This window comes from Egretta garzetta, unplaced genomic scaffold (genome assembly GCF_000687185.1).
Source record: "Egretta garzetta isolate BGI_Z169 unplaced genomic scaffold, ASM68718v1 scaffold172, whole genome shotgun sequence".
Classification (NCBI taxonomy): domain Eukaryota; kingdom Metazoa; phylum Chordata; class Aves; order Pelecaniformes; family Ardeidae; genus Egretta; species Egretta garzetta.
In genome coordinates, this window is record NW_009258951.1 from 3,943,956 (window position 1) to 3,962,202 (window position 18,247).

The following is an 18,247-nucleotide window of genomic DNA, read 5'->3' on the forward strand; positions in this document are numbered from 1 at the left end:
AAACGCAGGTTCAACGGGTGAGTCGCTGCCTGGGGCGGGAACGGGGTTACGGGGGTTGGGGAAGTTGGACTCGATGATCTTAAAGATCTTTTCCAACCAAAGTGATTCTATGATTCTGCGAAGTACAGGCAGTCCGGGTCAGAAAGTGTGCCTGGTCGAAGTAGTTCTACTTGGATACTTACCCGCTGTCTCCCTAATTACCTGAGGAATAATTACTTTTTTTAATCCCCCCCCCTTCTTTATGTAGGATATGAAGGTGAACACGGCTCAGTTCATGGCACTGTATGCGTGGTATTCCTGGCCCAATGTGGTTCTGTGCTTCTTCGGAGGTTTTCTGATAGACAGAGTATTTGGGATACGGTAAGCGTGATGTTAGTGCTGCTCGTGTTCAACAGAAGGCAGGCTTCAACTGCATGTGAAGTATAGGCGTTATAATATAAAATTTCTTTTTCAAATTATAATAAGCTTTTTCAGGTTTGGTTTTTTTTTCACGTGATCTAGGAATTTCCACTGGTATAATTAAGCTTCCTTCCCTTTATGGCTTCAATAAATGGCTTAATATATGCCAGTCTGCACCACCTTTTTTTTGAGGAAGATGTCAATCGGTGGCATTTATTACAGAGAGCTTTTATTGCATATCAAACTCCCCCTTTTTCCTTGCTGTAGGTCCAATATGCTGTTGTATAGCAAAAAAGATTCTAGCTATGCATTAAGCAATTTTATTTTTCTTACAGGTTGGGCACTATAATATTTAGTATCTTTGTTTGTGTTGGGCAGGTAAGTGCAAATGAGAGAGTGAAGGTTGATACGTGTCTGAAGCTTCTTTCCTGGGGGTGGGGAAAAAAGCCCAAATGGCTTCTTGCGTAGCGGTGTATATTTCGGATGGGAGTAGGCAGGTGAAGAGAGCTGAAATGGGAGAACCCTGAATTTTATTGGGGTAGTTGGGAACAGGTGGGGTAACTAGGAACAGAGGACCTTGAAAGATGAGCGAAATAAGATTGTGAAGCAATCACATGTTTTATCTATTATGAAACTACTATGTAGGTCTGTTTGGGTAGGGTATGATAATAAATAAAGGCAAAGCATGACTTTGAGCCTCTAGAGATGTTTTCTGAGTGCAGTTTCAGGGAGCGCCAGGTTGGATGTTACGTAGCCAGCAGGATGATGAGTAAGGGATGCAGAGGGAGCAAAGGCAAAAAGCTAGGAGTAGGAAGTGGGTGTGAAGTATTTCTGCAGGTCTGGGAAGGGAAAAGCATTTTTGTTTGTTTTGAGATGGTTCTAGGTTGTTCCATACTTCAAGTATAAAATTACAATTTTTCCTTAAATGTTTATTTGGCAGGTAATTTTTGCTTTGGGAGCACTACTTAATACTTTCTGGCTGATGGACGTGGGCAGATTCATATTTGGGTAAGTCTAGAAGAGTATAATCTGTGCTCTCTGAAGTAAGGACTGTCTTTCTGTGTCCTAGAAAACTGCTACTGTGTTTACACTCAGAGACAAAGTTGTTGGATTTTGAGGCATCTGTAAAGCTGAGCCATGAAAGATCTTCAGTCATGTTCCCAGTCTAACTTAGAAAACAAAAAAATAGGACTTTGCAGGTCTTACTGAGTGTCTTAATTTAGATAGTTTCATAATTTCTGATAATTCAATAAGCTGATAAAACTGTGGGGGTTGTCCTTTTCTCTTAATTCTTACTTTCCTGAGTAAAAAGAATTCTTGGCCACAACAAATATAACAGGGCTCCTATAGTGGCAAAAAATGAGAGCAAATGTCAGAAGAAATGACCTCGAAGTTGTCAACATGCCACTGTATAAAAATGTTAGAAAATCTGACCAGCTGTATAGGGGGGTGGGCAGATACCTGGAATCAGAATTTAGTGAAGTCAAGATACCTGCTTTTGATTTCATTTGGGTCAGGATCTATGCCACTTGCTTCTTTAATGCAGAAGAGAAATGAGAAGCTGCTGCCTGTTGATTTAATTTCTGTAAATGATCAAAAGCAATTATAATAACTTCTAGACTACTTAAGATACCTTGTGCTCTTAATTATTCTTAAGACACTGCAGTTCTCTTTTGAATTGTATTTCAGACTTCTATTGCCTTGTATATATGCATTAGATCTGCCTGTACACAGATAAACTTCTCTGAAATAGTCATCTTGGTACTGTCAGCAACTGATGTATTGCTTCCTTGCTGCTTTGCATGTTTCAATTAACGTGTTTTCTTTTGTGTCTTCCTTCTTTTTTAGAATAGGTGGAGAGTCCTTAGCAGTGGCACAAAACACATATGCAGTCAGTTGGTTTAAAGGCAAGGAGTTAAATCTTGTGTTTGGATTACAGCTAAGCATGGCCAGAATTGTAAGTGTAAAACTGTATAGCTTGAATTCATAGGCTTTAAGGTGTGTGGCTTGTCCTGGCAGTGAGACAGGTGGAAAACAGAATCTATAATGCTCCCTAGGGAGTTTTAGTTAAAAATGGATGTGAAAATTAAATTTAAAATGTTAAAAATTTGTGGTACATAGAGAAAGGATACACAAGGAAATGAGTTAATAAGATTTTTTAGAACCTGTCAGACTTACAAAGAAGCTTGGTGGTGTTATTACTGTAGATTACTGGGTGGGACAGTCACAGTGCTGCATTTCATCAGACTAATTGATTCTTGGCCCATCATAAAATGTTGGCTTAAATGAGTGTAGCTTGTGGCTTGGGGACAAAAGTGCAAGCTCTGATAAATGATAAATGGGGTGGCTCCTTTAAGAAACTCCCATCCTTATCTACTACTGTAAGATGTTTTTATCCTTGTTGTTGGTTCTGATAGGAACTGTGTGAGTGCATCTCAGCTATTCTGTTTTGATTTGATATAATCACTTAAACCCACCTCGAGCAGCAGTTCACACTAATACACCAGGCTGTGAATGAAGAGAGTGGAGACATGCCTCTGTGGTATATTAAACCACTGCAGGTATTTACCTGGGTAAAAGAGAGTTAGCTGGTCGCAGCTGAGTCTGGGTTGATGTTCAGGCTGTTGCTAATTAGCAGTTGCCTCCTCTCAGCTGAACTGTAGCTAACTGACTGTTGTTAGCCTTGGGATTGCAGCTATGGATCCCTTCTCTAGGAGGAGAAGGGGGGGGGGAAAGTGCTTCTTCTTGATGCCTCTCAGGTGGAAATTGTGTTTGCTTCAGCCTGTGGTATTAAATTGAGCTCAGTTTATGAGGTAAGTATGATGTAGATTTTATGGCACTTCTAATGCTTCTGTCGAAACACTGTTAGGGTTATATAACATTTCAGTTTGTGATGGTATATTATTGTTGCAGTGGTTAATTTATTGCAAACACTAACCAAACCAGCAGGGAATAACTTTATCATTGTTGTTGGTGATTTATGTTCCCTGTGTATGTACCTGATTGTTTTAAACACTGTTCAATAAGCAGTCTGCCTAATGTTCCTTTTGAATGCATATAATGGTGTAATACGTTATTCTTTACATGAGTCTGTTCTGTCTAGGGGAGTACAGTGAACATGAATATCATGGGATGGATATACTCTAGAGTTCGAGATCTTCTGGGGTATACTGGTCCCAGTACTCTCGGGTTAACTCTCATGATAGGTCAGTAATATTTTGAACTGATGTCGCCTGCTATTTTAGGCTTCTAAATTTGAACAGCATGCATACATGTTAATGACTTCTTACTAACTTGGAAGTAGGATGAGTATATTTGAGACTGGGAAGAGCAATTCAAATACTGTTTGTATCAATGGCTAATATTCTTATGCAGAGTGTACTGTATCTGATAAAAAGCTGAGTGATTTTTGTGGTTGCCAAATTCAAGTTTGTATCTTATGAATGAAGATGAATGAGATGAAACATTTAATATGCTTAGATTAAAGGACAGACTTGAAAAATTTTCTGAAAGGTATCATGTCAAAGCTTGCGTGTTGTTGTCTAATGTGTAAAAGTGTCATTTCAGCTACCTTTGGATCCATGTTCCTTTCTGTCAGAGCCATGGGTATTAAGGCCTTGGTGTTGGTAACAAGGCCCAGGCTTTGTTTCTGTTACTACGAGGTACAGATAGGGAGCTTAACTGTGCTGAGCAGGAGTGGTGGTAGTGTTTTAAATAAAATAAGCATAGCTACATGTTTGTACTCTACTTCAAGACGTATGTCTCTCAAATGGCAGGCTTTGGTATTTTCACCTTACCCTTTGAGTTGTACAGCTACTGACTCTTACACATAAGACAAGCTGGTGTTAAACTTAGTTTGTATTAGATATGTAAAGGTATGCTACAGTAGTTGTGCCAAATTACTACTTGAGTCAACAACTAAACACGTCGCATTGCCTTCTTGCAGGTGGCGTAACATGTCTCTTTTCACTGACCTGTGCACTAATCCTTGCTTATCTGGACAGGAGAGCAGAGAAGCTCCTTCATAAAGAACAAGGGAAAACAGGTGAGTGGTGTGGGTGGTGCGGCTGAACCCGCCTTGGGCTTCGTTCTTTCATTCTGGAACAGACCCTTCTGGTTAGAATCATAGAATCGTTTAGGTTGGAATAGACCTTTAAGATCAAGTTCAACTGTTAACCTAATGCTGCCATCCCACCACTAAACCATGTCCCTAAGCACCACATCTACCCATCTTTTAAATACCTCCAGGGATGGTGACTAGATGGTTACTCTGTGCACTCTGCAGGTTTGCATTTTATGTAATTCAGTCACTGCTGTTTAATAACATTTTCACAGTTATAGCTTTAATAATAATTTTTAGTTCACTTTTGTGTCAGTAGGAAGCTTTACAGTTTTAAACACCCGTTTACAGGCAGATGCACTGTCATCTGCTTTATTTATAAAGCATGTGGAGAGCCTCCCAGTCCACATCAATTTGATCTGTGCCATTGCCACTGGTACTTTGTTTTGTTGGAATTGGTCTTATTTCCTTTAATAGGTGTGCAAAACCATGCAGCTCTTCTCCATCAATGTGTGGTGTTTTGAGTTTTCCATGTGGGACAATTTAGATCAATTAAAAATAAACTAAATTTGAGATTCAAGTAAGAGCATATAACATGAGGCTTCAGACATGAATTTTGCTAGCTGACTAAACATTTACTTTAAAAAGTGATTTGTATTTAATTCTGCATAAGACTTTCAGAGAACTTGTGCATCCAGCTTAGTGTGGGAGAGACAATTTGTTCTTGACTTTGGCACTGTTGATTTAGGACTTGTATACTCTTAACCAACTCCACTGTGTAAACTTTAAACAAGAGAGTCGGTAGTGGCAGAAATGTATCCTTCAGTAGTGACTTGTGATCACCTTAATGTTTATTCAGTGTGGATGAATTTCAGATGTGCTTATGCTGACTGAAGCAATATTGTCTCTTGCCCCACTCCAGGTGAAGTGATTAAGCTAACTGACGTGAAGGACTTCTCGTTGTCCTTGTGGCTTATATTTGTAATCTGTGTCTGTTACTATGCAGCAGTTTTTCCTTTCATTGGACTTGGAAAGTAAGTGTCTCTCACATAGCTATTCTCCTTGAATTTGGCTTGGGTTTTAACTAGTTACTTACAAAGGAAGAGGTGTGGGCTAATATTTAAGAATCCCAAGTGGCTGCAGAACCACTGGTCTCCCAGCAAGTCTAGGCTGTGGTTTGTCATTTCTTCTGTGGCATTGTTCACTAGACTTGTGATACAAATAAACATAACTCTTATAGTTTCCTTATCTGTTGAGATTTGTGGGAAATACCATTGCTTAACATAGGCTGAGTTGTCAGAACTCAAAAGCATAACGCGTGCTCCATTTCCTGATTAAAACTTGATACAGATTTAAAGCATGGCATGAGTTTTGGTGTCGAAAGCTGTGGACACCTGTCTTCTGCATGATTTCCTTCCATACTCATAAGCTATTGACTGACTGCGAGGTGGGGGCTTACATGTAGTTACGACTTTGGAGAGCCGTCCTCTTCCTGTGCTAACTGGGGTATATATTGAGTTGAAACTTGGCGCATTTGTGTGTAGGTTTCCCTTTTGAACCGCATGACTTGATCTAAGAGCTCAATCAAATGGGTTTTGAGTACACTTGGAATTAGAAACAGATCTCTTGAGCTCAAAGCATGTTTTATGCTGAGTGAGCTGGGAAAGGGAGGTGACTTGGAGAGGCATTACAGTCAGCAATAGATGCCTATTTTTTGCTTGTGCTCATTGCTAATGTCTCATTATTGGGTTACATGTTAGTTATGTACTTTGGATGTTTTTCCCAAAGTGTAATTTGAATAGTCCTTAGGCAAAAATTTGTAGAGTCTGATAATAAGCTCCTAAATGCATTATAAATGAGGATCTGTTATTGGATGTTTATGCCAAAGCTGTATCTAAAAGTTTCTTGAGAATCAAGTTGTTGTGTCTTTGTCTAGCTTAACTTTTATTTCATGTCACACAAGTGTGCATTTTCCTAAATTTGTGGGTTTTTTCGTTCTTTAGGGTTTTCTTTATTGAGAAATTCAGATTCTCATCTCAAGAAGCAAGTGCAATTAACAGGTATATTGTGGTTGATTTAACAAGTAAATGTGCTACTGCCATGTTCTAGGGGGTGTATGTATCTTTGGGCTTTCACCATGGCGGGGGGGAAGTTTGGGATCTACTGTTGCAGGTGGTGACTTGCACTTACATGGACAGGCTTGCACTTAAGTGGACAGATACATTTCATGTGGCACAAGGAGTAATTGGGAGGTGTGCATATTTGTTTAAATAAAAATGTCTTGGATGCTCACATTGAGGAATCAGAAGGAAAAGGCTCTGTCTGAAGGGTATTATTTTGGTATTCGGTGCTTCCCTTCTGAGTGATTGAAACACTTTAATAGCAGCACCAAAAGAATGAAATTTTCCTAGTTTGAAGGTGAATTTGTGATGTGGCAAAAAAAAACCAAAACAAAAAAATCAACAACAACAAAACGCTTGCTGGTATATGATTCCAAGACCTCCAAGTATGTCACTGTTCCCTTGGATGTTGAATGTTTCCATGTTCTCAGACCTTTTGGGAATTTTGAGTTCTGGAGTCTGGGGGTTTTTTTGGTGTGTTTTTTCTTATTTCACAGGTAACAAGGGAATATGGTGTTTTGTCTGGAAACACTTGTATTGCATACTACCTAGAGCTGTCCATGGCTAGCAGGTGCTCAATTCTCTTATTTTTATTCTTTCGTAGTATTGTGTATATCATATCAGCACCCATGTCACCAGTCTTTGGACTCCTGGTGGATAAACTTGGAAAGAATATCATCTGGGTTTTATGTGCTGTAATAACTACACTTGCTTCTCACATTATGTTGGCTTTTACCTTCTGGAACCCGTGGATAGCAATGGTAACTAATTCTCTGAGACTTACAGCTAAATATGATAAAATAAGAAATTGAGTTGATAATGAATTATTCTGCATAAGTTGCCATTGTCTTCTGACTGTTTAGGTAGTCACAGAATCACAGAATGGCAAGGGTTGGGAGGCCTAGAGCATGTTGCACAGGACATCATCCAGGCGGGCTTTGAATATCTCCAGAGAAGGAGACTCCACAACCTACCTGGACTGCCTGGGCAGTCCTCAAAACCTGTTTTGATATCCCTGACTTTAAGAAGATATACTATGTGAAACTGAGTTTAAAACTAAAGAAGGTGAAAAAGCAAAGAACGCATAATACAGGCGAAACATGAGCTGTCTACAGCCTAAAGATAGCTTCAGGCTTTGGTGTTTTGTGGAGGGAGGCAGTAGTTATGTACGTGTGTTTTGAGGTGGCTGCTGTCTGTAGCAGTAATTCTGTAGTTGTTTAGTGCAAAAGGGTGTTCAACTTCCTTCTTAAGAAGGATGGGATTAGACCAGATGGATGTATGGAGTAGCAATTCCTTGTCCCTTCAGAGGCCTTAATTCATCATGGTATATGTGGTTCAGTTGTGCTCTGTTGCAGAGGTCTCTGCTGCTTCATGGACGCTCCTTACATGCTAGGTGCTCGCTTTTCTCCTAAAACTTGTTCTTTTGGTGTAGTTCTGAAGTGTATTATCATATTAAACCACTTTCAATGATTTTAAACTGTCTCTGATGTGCTGTATGGGATAGTGGTAAACCTCAATAAAAGTCTTTGTTATTGATTTCCCCTTCCTAAGGCAGGTTCATCAAGAAGTTGCTTTTGAACTAAGGTTTACAGGCTTAAATACAGCTTAAATGCTGTGCTCACCAGTGTATCAGGGTTAGAAGTTAGGGTCCTTGTTTTTCATGTATTTTTCTCGTGGGTTGCAGCATTGATCTTTTCCTCTGGGTATTCAAGCCGGGCTCCTTCCTTAATGCTAATTAGATAGGGTTTAGTTTGTGGGTCACTGCTGGAAAAAAGTTTTCTCTCCTTCTAAATGTGCATGTTTATTTAGAACAGTATTGCAAAAAGTGTTACCTTAGCTCTTTTCTTCTCTTTTGGGAGAAGTGGAAAACAAATATGTTCGTTTATTAGAACTTTACAGCAAAAATGCATTTCATCTAATGTCTGTTTACTTGTTACTTATTTCACCAGTGTTTGCTTGGTGTGGCCTACTCATTGCTTGCCTGTGCCCTGTGGCCCATGGTAGCCTTTGTTGTTCCAGAACACCAGCTAGGAACTGCTTATGGCTTGTAAGTACTTAGTTCTGTCTGCTTATGCTGCTCTACAGTGACTGTATCCTGATACTATTGAACCACTGAATATCAAGCAGTTCTAACACGTTAATGGTTAATATTTCCTCCAAGTTCAGTCTAGCAGGAAGTCTCGTGCAGTTTCAGGATGTATATGTGTGGTAGAGCATGTGGTTGTGGTAGATGCACAGAAACTTCTGCAAAAATGTGGAGTCATGACTGTCATGTGTCATAACAAATGGGGAGAAGTTAATCTCATTGTTCAGTGCTCCTAACGATGTTTTCTTTAAAAATAAATGTCTACACAGTGGTAATTCTTTGTTTATGTGTTAGTATGCAGTCTATCCAGAATCTTGGTCTGGCAATTATTGCTATAGCAGCTGGGATGATTCTTGACACGAGAGGATACTTGTTTCTTGAAGTCTTCTTCAGTGCTTGTGTTTGCTGTAAGTATTAAAAACACTGAAAATGGTTTCTGTACATTCAGGAAGTTTTCTTAGGCTTTTTTGTTAATATTTCCTGTAAAAACAGTAATAACTCCTTTCTTACAGTTAGATAGAGGTTTCACCTGGTGCAATGCTGAAAGTAACTCAAACCTAGCGAAGTGTTTTGTGGTTTTCTTGAAGTGATTTAGTGTAAGTAGTTTCAGTGTTTCAATAAAAATGAAGAGTGAGTAAAAGGGCAGGTGAATGATACTGCTGAAGGCTGCATTTATAAGGCCTGTTACTAATGTAACTAAAATTAGAATAATCTTTTCTGAGTTACCATGCTACTTAGGAGCATAGGGGAATTTTCAGAAGCAATTAAGAGACACTGCTGGCAAAAGTCTCCCCTCAGTTACAACTATAATGAAAAATCGTAGTTGTTGCTTGGTTGTACGTTAAAGCTGTTCTTCTGTCATTGTTGTAAATTTATTGTCAGCTAAAACTGTTCTGGTTTGGTTTTTCAGTGTCACTAATAGCTGTAGTCATGCTGTATTTTGTGAATCACCTCACAGGTAAGTAAGTGTTTTCAGCTTCTCCTGATATTTGTTTTTATCATAATTCTTGAAGTTATGAAGCTGAACTGTTTACAGGTGGCGTTGTACAGTCCTGTGTCAGGTGCTATGGTTTTGGTACCAGGAGCATCTCCTGATGAGGCCTGTCCTCGTAACATCATCTTTGTAGATACTGTAGTGTGTAATTCCCTGAACCTTGCTGTGATATTAAATCAAATCAGCAGGGCAGTGGTACCTATCCCTTCAGCTGACTTGAACATACGTGTAGGATATTCTGCAGCTTCTTCTAAACTGCGTATCAAACTTGACTGTATATGTATCTGCAAATATAAAAAACTTAATTATGTAGACTTTCCTTCAAGTATCAGTGTTCCTTCTCAACTGTTTTTTGAAGCAGTAACTACTGAAAGATCTGGAAGGGATATTATTTTGTTTCTTTCAAAGTTGCTTCCACTTTTTTTAGTTTGAAGGGGTATTATGGTGAGCTGTAGAGAAGCTTCATTATTACTCAACAGGAAACTGGATCAGGCTTGAGAGTTTAGTTTGAGTCCTGATTTTGCTTGCTCGGGTGATTGAAGAATCATGGAATTGTTCAGGTTGGAAAAGACCTTCAAGATCATCAAATCCAACCATTAACCTAGCACTGCCAAGTCCACTGCTAAACCATGTCCCTCAGCACCACATCTAGATATCTTGTAAATACCTTCAGGGGTGGGGGCTCAACCACTTCCCTGGGCAGCCCGTTCCAATGCTTGACAGCCTTGTTGGTAAAGAAATTTTTCCTAAGATCCAATCTAAACCTGCCCTGGCCCAACTGGAGGCCATTTCCTCTTGTTCCATCACTTATTACTTGGCAAAACAGACTGACACCCACCTTGCTGCAGCCTCCTTATGAGCACATTGTTATGAACACATTGCTCTTTCTCTTGAACTCAGTTTCTACTTTTGTAAAATTACTCCACTGATTTCTGTTGTCAAGTGCTCTGGGAACTTCTGCAGTGAGGTATGGTATCAAAAATACAATATAAAAAGAGCAGCTTTAAAAGTTTCTAAGTGTGTATTACTGCTTTTGCAGGTGGTGATCTCAACTGGTCTGCAAAGAAAAGGGAAAAACTGCAAAAAGTAGCTGCAACTGAGTAAGTATAAAGAACAATAAAGAACGGTGTCCTTATAAAATATTTAACCTGAAGTGATTAAGTAGATTACTGTCTGAAGTCAGTCTCTTTTTTAGGTCTGCCATTTGTATTGAATGTTGCTTTCTTTTTTACTAGTTACTAGTAGGATTTCATAGTCCTGCCGACTGTGAATGAATAATTAGAGGAAGTAGCAATTAACCAGGTGTCATTTCCTGGCACTCTTCCTTGCTATTTTTCTTTATTTCAGTGGCCTTCCAACCGAATGGAACGGAAGTGTGTTTAAAAAATGTTGTATCGCATATTTAAAAATGTGCTTAACTTTTATATGGTGCATACCTGACCCAGGCAGCAGTAAACATTACCTGGGTTTAATGTCAGGTAATCCATGGACTGATTTTTTTGTTTTGTTTTGTTTTTTGTTTAAGTGTCATGAAAAGCTAGATTTCTCCTCAGAAGAAACTGCACTCCAGTCACTTCCCCTTCAGTTTCAGCTTGCTCCTCTTGCTATCTTGCTTAGAAGTCCTAATTCAACTTGTCTCTGAAAACTGTGGCTTGAGTCTAAATTGCAGTTCTAATGGGAAACTCACTTTGTGGTTAGATCTGTGTCATAAATATTATTGATTACTGTGAAAAGTTTCCATTTTTAGAAAGAAAATGGGGTGGGGTATTTCAATAACATGGAATCCACTTCCTTTAAAGGGAAATGGAGCACTTGAGGTGGGCTTAGGGCAGAAATTGTCAAAATAAGCAAATTTTGACAGTTCATCCAATTAAGCAAATCTCATTCTGTGGGAGACTTGTATGTCCTGCTTTCCTTTCCTACAGAAAATAAGGGCAGTGAAACGCTTCAGAGTAGTAACTTAAAAAAATTCTTTTCCTTGGTCTTGACAAAACATTGTTGGCGTGTTAAGGGTCCATTGCTGTGCGTAGCTCTAAGAGCTGGAATCAGGTACTCTTGCTTCTTAAGTGTTGTTTGAGCAAACCTGAATGTATCAGTCACCTGCTGTCGGGATATCCCCCGAGTTCTAGGGCACTGGATTTATCCCGTCTGCACAGTAGAAAGTTTACTTGCTTTTTTGTTTGCTATCCAAGAATGCTAAATGCAGGGTAAAGCTCTCAGTGGATATGGAATGCTGTACAAGGGAGTCAAACACTGGATTAGGCTTACAGCTTTCAGAATAATTGCCTTGTCTTGGGGGAAGAGGACAGGAAAAGCATTGTATCGCAAAGTCCATTAAGAGATGTCACCCTAAAGGCAAAACAAAAGATCCTTCCACTTCAGCTTTTCCACTATCTAATTTACTGCCTAGAAAACCTGCCTTTTTTAAGTAGACATAATGTAAAGTCTGCCCATCAGACTGAGTTTAGGCAGCTTAGTTTGTTTTGATGACCTTGTTGAGTGCTGTTCCTAGTAGTGTGTCAGCACCCAGAAATTGTCACCTTTTCCAAATCCTAATTTCCAAGTCCTCACAAGTGCTGTGAGGATTAAAAATATGTGCCTTGGAGAATGTAATGTAAATGGGGATCGAGTATTTGTTAATGTATTGATTTTTTTTTTTTAATATATTTAAAGCAAATGTTTAACTTGCTTAAGGGTTGAACAAGTCTAAAAAGTCTGAGGTTCTGCTCCTCTGATCTGAATTTGTTTTGATGAGATTGCGGTTGATAACTGATGGAAAGAGCACGGTATATGCATTTCATGACTCCAGTCATAGTTTCACATTTGTCATGTGAAAGAGTAAGTCAATATGCAGCAAGTCACAGCTTTCAAGATAACATCTGTAGAATTCAAGCTGCTCGTACATGAACACCACAGAATTTTTTTTTTTAAATGCTTTCTGTTCTGACCTAGTTCAGCTCAGCAAGTTTCTTCAGATCTTGAAGCTCATTTGCCTGTAATGCTGGAATTTTTTACTTTGTAATAGATAACTATATTTCACCTGCAGATATTGTACATCCCACAGCTTTTATATATGTTTGTTCCAGATGAATACTTTGCTAACAAGACGTGTCTTATAAATGGCCTTCTCTAAAACTGGACAGTGTAACTGTCCATATGATGACACTTAAGTTAGTCTTGAAAAAACACAAAATGCCTGTCAACAAGGCCTGGCCAGGTGACTTGTGGGGTTTAATGTGGTTTTGTTTCTTGTCCTAATTTGTGGGCTTTTTACGCACCAGTCTTGAGGAAAGCTCAATGAAACTAAAATCTCACCGGACCTGGTGAGCATGCTAGCTTGCATGCTAGGTGATGAGTATCCTCTTCAGGCCAAAAGGTCACAGCCAGTTTTTAATACAATGCAACAAAAAACCCCCAACCCCTCCAACAGGAGCAAAGGAATTCTGTGTCCAAGTAGAGCTGCTTTTCAATCTGCCTGGCCCATGTGGGATGTGTGTAATGCTTCCAGTATTTACTGTGAAAAATGGGTTTGCATTAGTGTATGCTGTGGGATGTAGTGTCTTAGAACAATATTTTCAGTAATTTTTATTACAATGTTTTTTGCAGAAAAGAAATTTGAATAGCAAATATCATCCAGAAGTGGGGAGCATTTGATCAGCATGATGTCAACTTGAAGAATTAGTGTTGTTTAGTTTGGTGGTCAGCACTGGACAGTAGTTCTTTGGAAAAGAAACTAACATGCTGGGGATTTTACAGTAAATGGTGAAATTTTATGCTTTGTAACCAGTTTTAACTAATGCCAAATCATCTCCTAATTTGAACAGAATGGGTTTACGGCATTTTACACTGTGTTTAAGCTCTCTCATTGGAGCAGGTACTCTGCAACCCAAGACAAACGTGTTCATCTTAAGATGAAGGCTGGTATAAAGTGTCTTCCATGTGCAGCACTACTGTTTTGGTGGGGGTGGAGATTTCTTAATGTAATGGCATTTTATGTTCTGTATAAGGCTCACTGCCTTACAGAGCTTAGAAATGGGTCACTGTTACTACCTTTGTCACTGTCTTAATGCAAACCACTGTCTTAAGCTAAGTGTGTTTAGAGCTCTGTTCGGTCCTGTTTCTCTTCAAGACTTAGGTGGGAAAATGAGCAACAATGCTCTGGTCAAATATTGACTCTTGTAGGAGACTGCTGTTAATTCTGAAGACTGCTGAGCAGTCTTTTATTTGCATTTTTGACAATTGATTCTTTTTGTATTGTAATCTTTATTTTAAGGGGTGAAAGCTTGTTTAATAAAGAGATAGTACAAATTGTTACAAAAGCTCACTGAGCATGTTGTAATCTGTGAAAACCAAAAGGTTTATCTTTCTACTGAAGTCTTGCAATCTAAATAAAAGGAAACTGCAGAAAACAGCCTCTCTCTTTCTTTACACTGAATTAGTGATCTATACGCATCTCTTAATCTATTTTAATCTGATATCCACTATTCATTTATAAACATTACATGCTTTTTCTAGTTATTAAAAATAGAACTGCATACAGAAGATAAAGTTGTTTGGGTTTGCACTCGTTGGTGCAAGTCTCTTAAACAAATTTTCTTTTCCAGAGCGGAAGAACAAGAGAGACTCAGACGTCAAAATGAAGATGACTTGGCTAAATTACGGCCAAAACCTGATGACTTTAGTTTAAGGAATAAATACCTCTCCAAACTAGGCGCTCAGGTATTAGTAACAAAGTAGGGGTTTTAATAATGAAGGATAGAGCAACGAGATGTTTATTTTAAGAAATTGGCTTATTGTTTCAAGTAGCCAGCAAATCAACCTCTGATTAAAATGCTAAATGTGTGCTTGTTCTCAGAAATGAAGTCTCACCAATGATAATTAAAAATCTAATGAAGAAGATGGATCAGTGGCTGGCAGACCAAATAAGTTGAAGAGCAGGTTTATTATGATGCATGATTTTTTTAATTTTATTTTTTTTGCAGCTACCAGATAGTTACTCTTCCTATTTATCAACAGTGGTACACAGAAGCGTGTTGAAATAGCATGTTGCCCCACTTGCAAAAGCAGAAATACACTGAAGTTCCTGGTACACAAAACTTTGTTTCCAGAACTGACAACTACCACAGCAAAAGCAGAGTGATGCATTATACTTTTCTGCAAGCATAGATCCTATTTTGAAAATACTTGGCTTAAGCTCCCCCTCCTCACTGTGGGTGAATAACACAGATACTGATGAAGAACCATCTGGCTGTTTATTTGAACCCATGAGCTGTGTACTACACCTTCCTGTCTAAAATACTGCATGAGTAGCTCGAGTCAATAAGCTAAGGCTTGATCTCTTCTCACTACACAACAGTGTCTGAAATGTGAAAGCTTTGTTTCAGTAATCAAATTGCTGTGAAATGGGCCTTGATGTAGGTATGGGCTATGTAGCCTCTCAAGTTGGACAACTTTGTTACCGTGTTGCAAATGTTTTATTTTTTCTTACTGAAAAGTGTGAGGCAAGGCTGCCTTTTTATTTTGGACCAAGCAAATATTTCAGAGGAAACTAAACTCTACAATTTCAGTGTTATAGTTAAAAAAAGTGCTAGCCCTGGAATTTAATAAGAGATCACAGGCTTAGCAATAAACCTTGTGTAAGTCCTGATTCATGTAAAAACTGATATATTTTTAAGAGGTTGCGACTAAAGACTTACGTTTCAGTGGAAGGCTTGTGGCTGAATAGCTAGATCCTAGTACCTCCTGCAGAGTGCATTTTTCTTTGTTTTTGTTAGTCGTGTAACAAAAAGCATGTAAGGATTTTACTCACATAATTGGAGAAACTATTCCTAAACTAGGCTAATCTGACGTTAAAAGGCAAGAGCATCTTCTGGAGCACCGGGTACACCAAACGAAGAGGAGCTATACAGGTAGAGGACAAGGTACACAGGGGAGAGTGAGCTTCCGTTGGCTGACTTCAGGCAGTCCTTGTGTGCCACAAAATGCTTAAGAGCCTTTGATGAATTGCTTGATTGCAGAGAAAGTAATTTGTTATATGAAAAATGTTACATTATACCTGTAATATTTTTTTGCCTGCGGTGATTTAAGCAGACCCTCTGGAACTTGTGGTCTTAAGGTTTCTTTTTGTTTTTAAAAGATACTTTTCAGTGGACATTTCTTTCATGTTCCTGAAGAACTAAGATCATATTCCTGAAAGACTAAGCCAGGACTATTTTGGTTAATAGTTCTATATTCTGAAGAACAATCTAGGAAAATGAAGTAGCAGGTTGTGAACCATGCCGAGCTTACTGCCAAAGGGGAGCAGTACACGGACCTGTGACAATTTTGGTGCTTTCTGTGCTCTCTTTGAGAACCGAACACTATCAGCTCTGAGAATGGTTGATGCAAGTTGGTTTATTTTTCCTGTAGACTTGTGAATTCTGGTCCTTTTTTAATAAAGGCTTTAAATGGATACTGGCACCTGTATTTTTCTTACCTGACTGTTCAGTGATGCATTGTTGCCCTTGGTGGTTGTTGAGACTTATATATGCTTTTTTTTTGTTGGTTTTTTTTTTAAACAAGCACGATTTCTGCTTTCCCCTGAGAAATATGTGGAGTTTCTGGGGAAGTATATCTTTGAGGATCCAAAGGCAAAGTTTCTCCCAGTTCCCCCCAGTGATGGGTTGATGTATTTTTTTAAATTTTTTTTTATTTTCCTTTGGGGAGGGAATTATTTTTTTGTTCTTCTGTTGCTCGTCATCTCCTTCAGCTACCTGCTTCTCCTCTGCCTGCTGACATGTTCTGGTTGTAGAGAATTTCTGCTGTTACCCATAGGTCGGCATTTTGCACGTGACATGGCAGTAACTGTGAACTTAACGTCTTGTTGAAACTTTATTTTCAGTTCCTAAATTCTCTGTACCCTTGAGCATCTCGCTAAAGTACTGTGGCAGACTTCTGTAAAATAGTGTAACTTCCAGTGTCAGCTCAACTCTGCATGCCCTTGCCTTTCCTTTCTCAGAGATTCAGCCCATTGATTTCCTTTACTTTGCTTTTTCAGTCATGGATCTGGAGCATGGGAGCCACCTGGCTTTTGTTTCCTTATCTCCCATTCCTCTAATAAAGTTCTAGTAGGATGGAGCCTTCCTCTTTCTATTGCCAACCCTTTTGCTTCCACCCCTGTGTTAAAAAGTCCGGCTGCTATGTTTGTGCTTCAATGTATAGTCTATAGATTCAGGTTGATCATCAAGGAGAAAACGGGAAAAGGGATTTTTGAATTCTGAAATGCAGTTTCTTTTTGATAGGGAAAATGCGGTGGTGATCATTGTGGGAGGGATAAGGCCAGCAGCTACCACAGCGAGAGGGCTGCTGGCCTTGGCCAGGGGAGGGACGGCTCAAGCATGTGCTGCTGAAGCATTTGTTTGTTAATATCGCCTGGGTCCTATTTGCAATGAATTTGGAATGGCTGGAGCTGGAAGCTGCTTATCTTCGTAAGACTGCCTTTTTCCCCTGCAAAGCTTCCCTTAATGGCTTCTATCCCACCAGCCTGAGAAGCTGTTGGTTTGTTTTGGCTTCCCTGACTTTTTTTTTTTTTAAAATGTGAAGTTTATGGGTTGGGGTCTGCTTCTGGACTGTAGTGGTCTGACTAAATTCTGCCAGTGGATATGCAGACTTGTCTGGAGATGTTTATAGAAGAGTTAGTAAATATGGTCGCAAACAGTAGTTCAACACAGTATTTTATTAAAATTATCTGGGCAAATTTCAGAGGGACTTGTCACTCAAAGAATATCAATGGTGATATCCATCTCTTTGCTGTTACTTCTGCTCACACGGGGTACCCCCAGGCATGTGGGACTCCCAGATCTGATGTGGCTTTTGGGTCGTTCTGTTCTTGTCCTTTGGGTCTGGGGTGTTGTGTTTCTGTTGTGGGTTGGTTTTTTTTTTTTTCTTTCTCCTTTGACGTGTCTTTTCTTCAGGGGCTATTGCTGGATGTTTCAACAGGCTTTCTCATTCTCATTTCCAAAACTGGTTAATATTCCATTGTGTATCTTAACACTGTAGGTGCTCTCTTATTGCTTCTCTTGTTGTGCAGCTGGTCAAGCAAAGAGGCAAAGCAGAGCTCTTTGAGTGAGCTGGATCTCTGAGTAACATGAAAATCTTCCTAACATGTTCACACCGTGTTCTGTTGGATGGGGCAGACGTGCATTGGTATGAATGGGAAGCCAGAAAGCCCTAGACACACAGTGTGCTGTTTCATGCAGACCTCTTCAAAGGGAAATGTTTAAAGCATAGAAATATCCTGTAAATATTTAAACTTCCTGTGCATACGCGTCATGAAATATCTCTTTCAAACATTCGGTAGTGGAGTAGCTGCCCGAGTGACACTGAGGTGCTTCAGATCTCGTGGTGGTCTCCAGGTATGCAAATGTTGTTGCACGTTTGAGATTTTTTCGTAAATCCTGGTCACTAGGAAGCACAAAAGCATTTTTGCCATAAAGATAGCACTTACGAACAAGCTTCTTATCCTCCAGGACCTTGGAAGTTTTATATCAGCAATGGTAGTGAACTCTTTTCCATCCTGAACCTCACAAGAAGTCTTTGGGGTGGCCCCA

The 18,247-nt window shown here is 39.3% G+C and overlaps 1 protein-coding gene across 7 annotated transcripts in view; it reads left to right on the forward strand.

Moving 5' to 3' along the window:
* The window catches only part of MFSD1 (major facilitator superfamily domain containing 1), a 33,892-nt gene that overhangs the window by 13,810 nt on the left and 1,835 nt on the right, over positions 1-18,247 (forward strand). The window contains exons 3-18 of one of the 7 annotated variants that reach the window (XR_004841388.1): positions 1-17; positions 248-360; positions 735-777; positions 1,340-1,407; positions 2,248-2,356; positions 3,503-3,605; positions 4,346-4,444; positions 5,382-5,493; positions 6,463-6,519; positions 7,184-7,340; positions 8,529-8,626; positions 8,960-9,072; positions 9,576-9,623; positions 10,699-10,759; positions 13,266-13,421; positions 14,264-14,344. Coding sequence is in view for 6 of the 7 variants with exons in the window: in XM_009634433.2 (XP_009632728.1) it covers positions 251-360; positions 735-777; positions 1,340-1,407; positions 2,248-2,356; positions 3,503-3,605; positions 4,346-4,444; positions 5,382-5,493; positions 6,463-6,519; positions 7,184-7,340; positions 8,529-8,626; positions 8,960-9,072; positions 9,576-9,623; positions 10,699-10,759; positions 14,264-14,378; positions 14,642-14,701 (1,353 nt within the window). In the remaining variant the exon portion in view is untranslated. The other 6 variants (XM_009634433.2, XM_035889950.1, XM_035889952.1 and 3 more) reach the window with 6 other exon arrangements.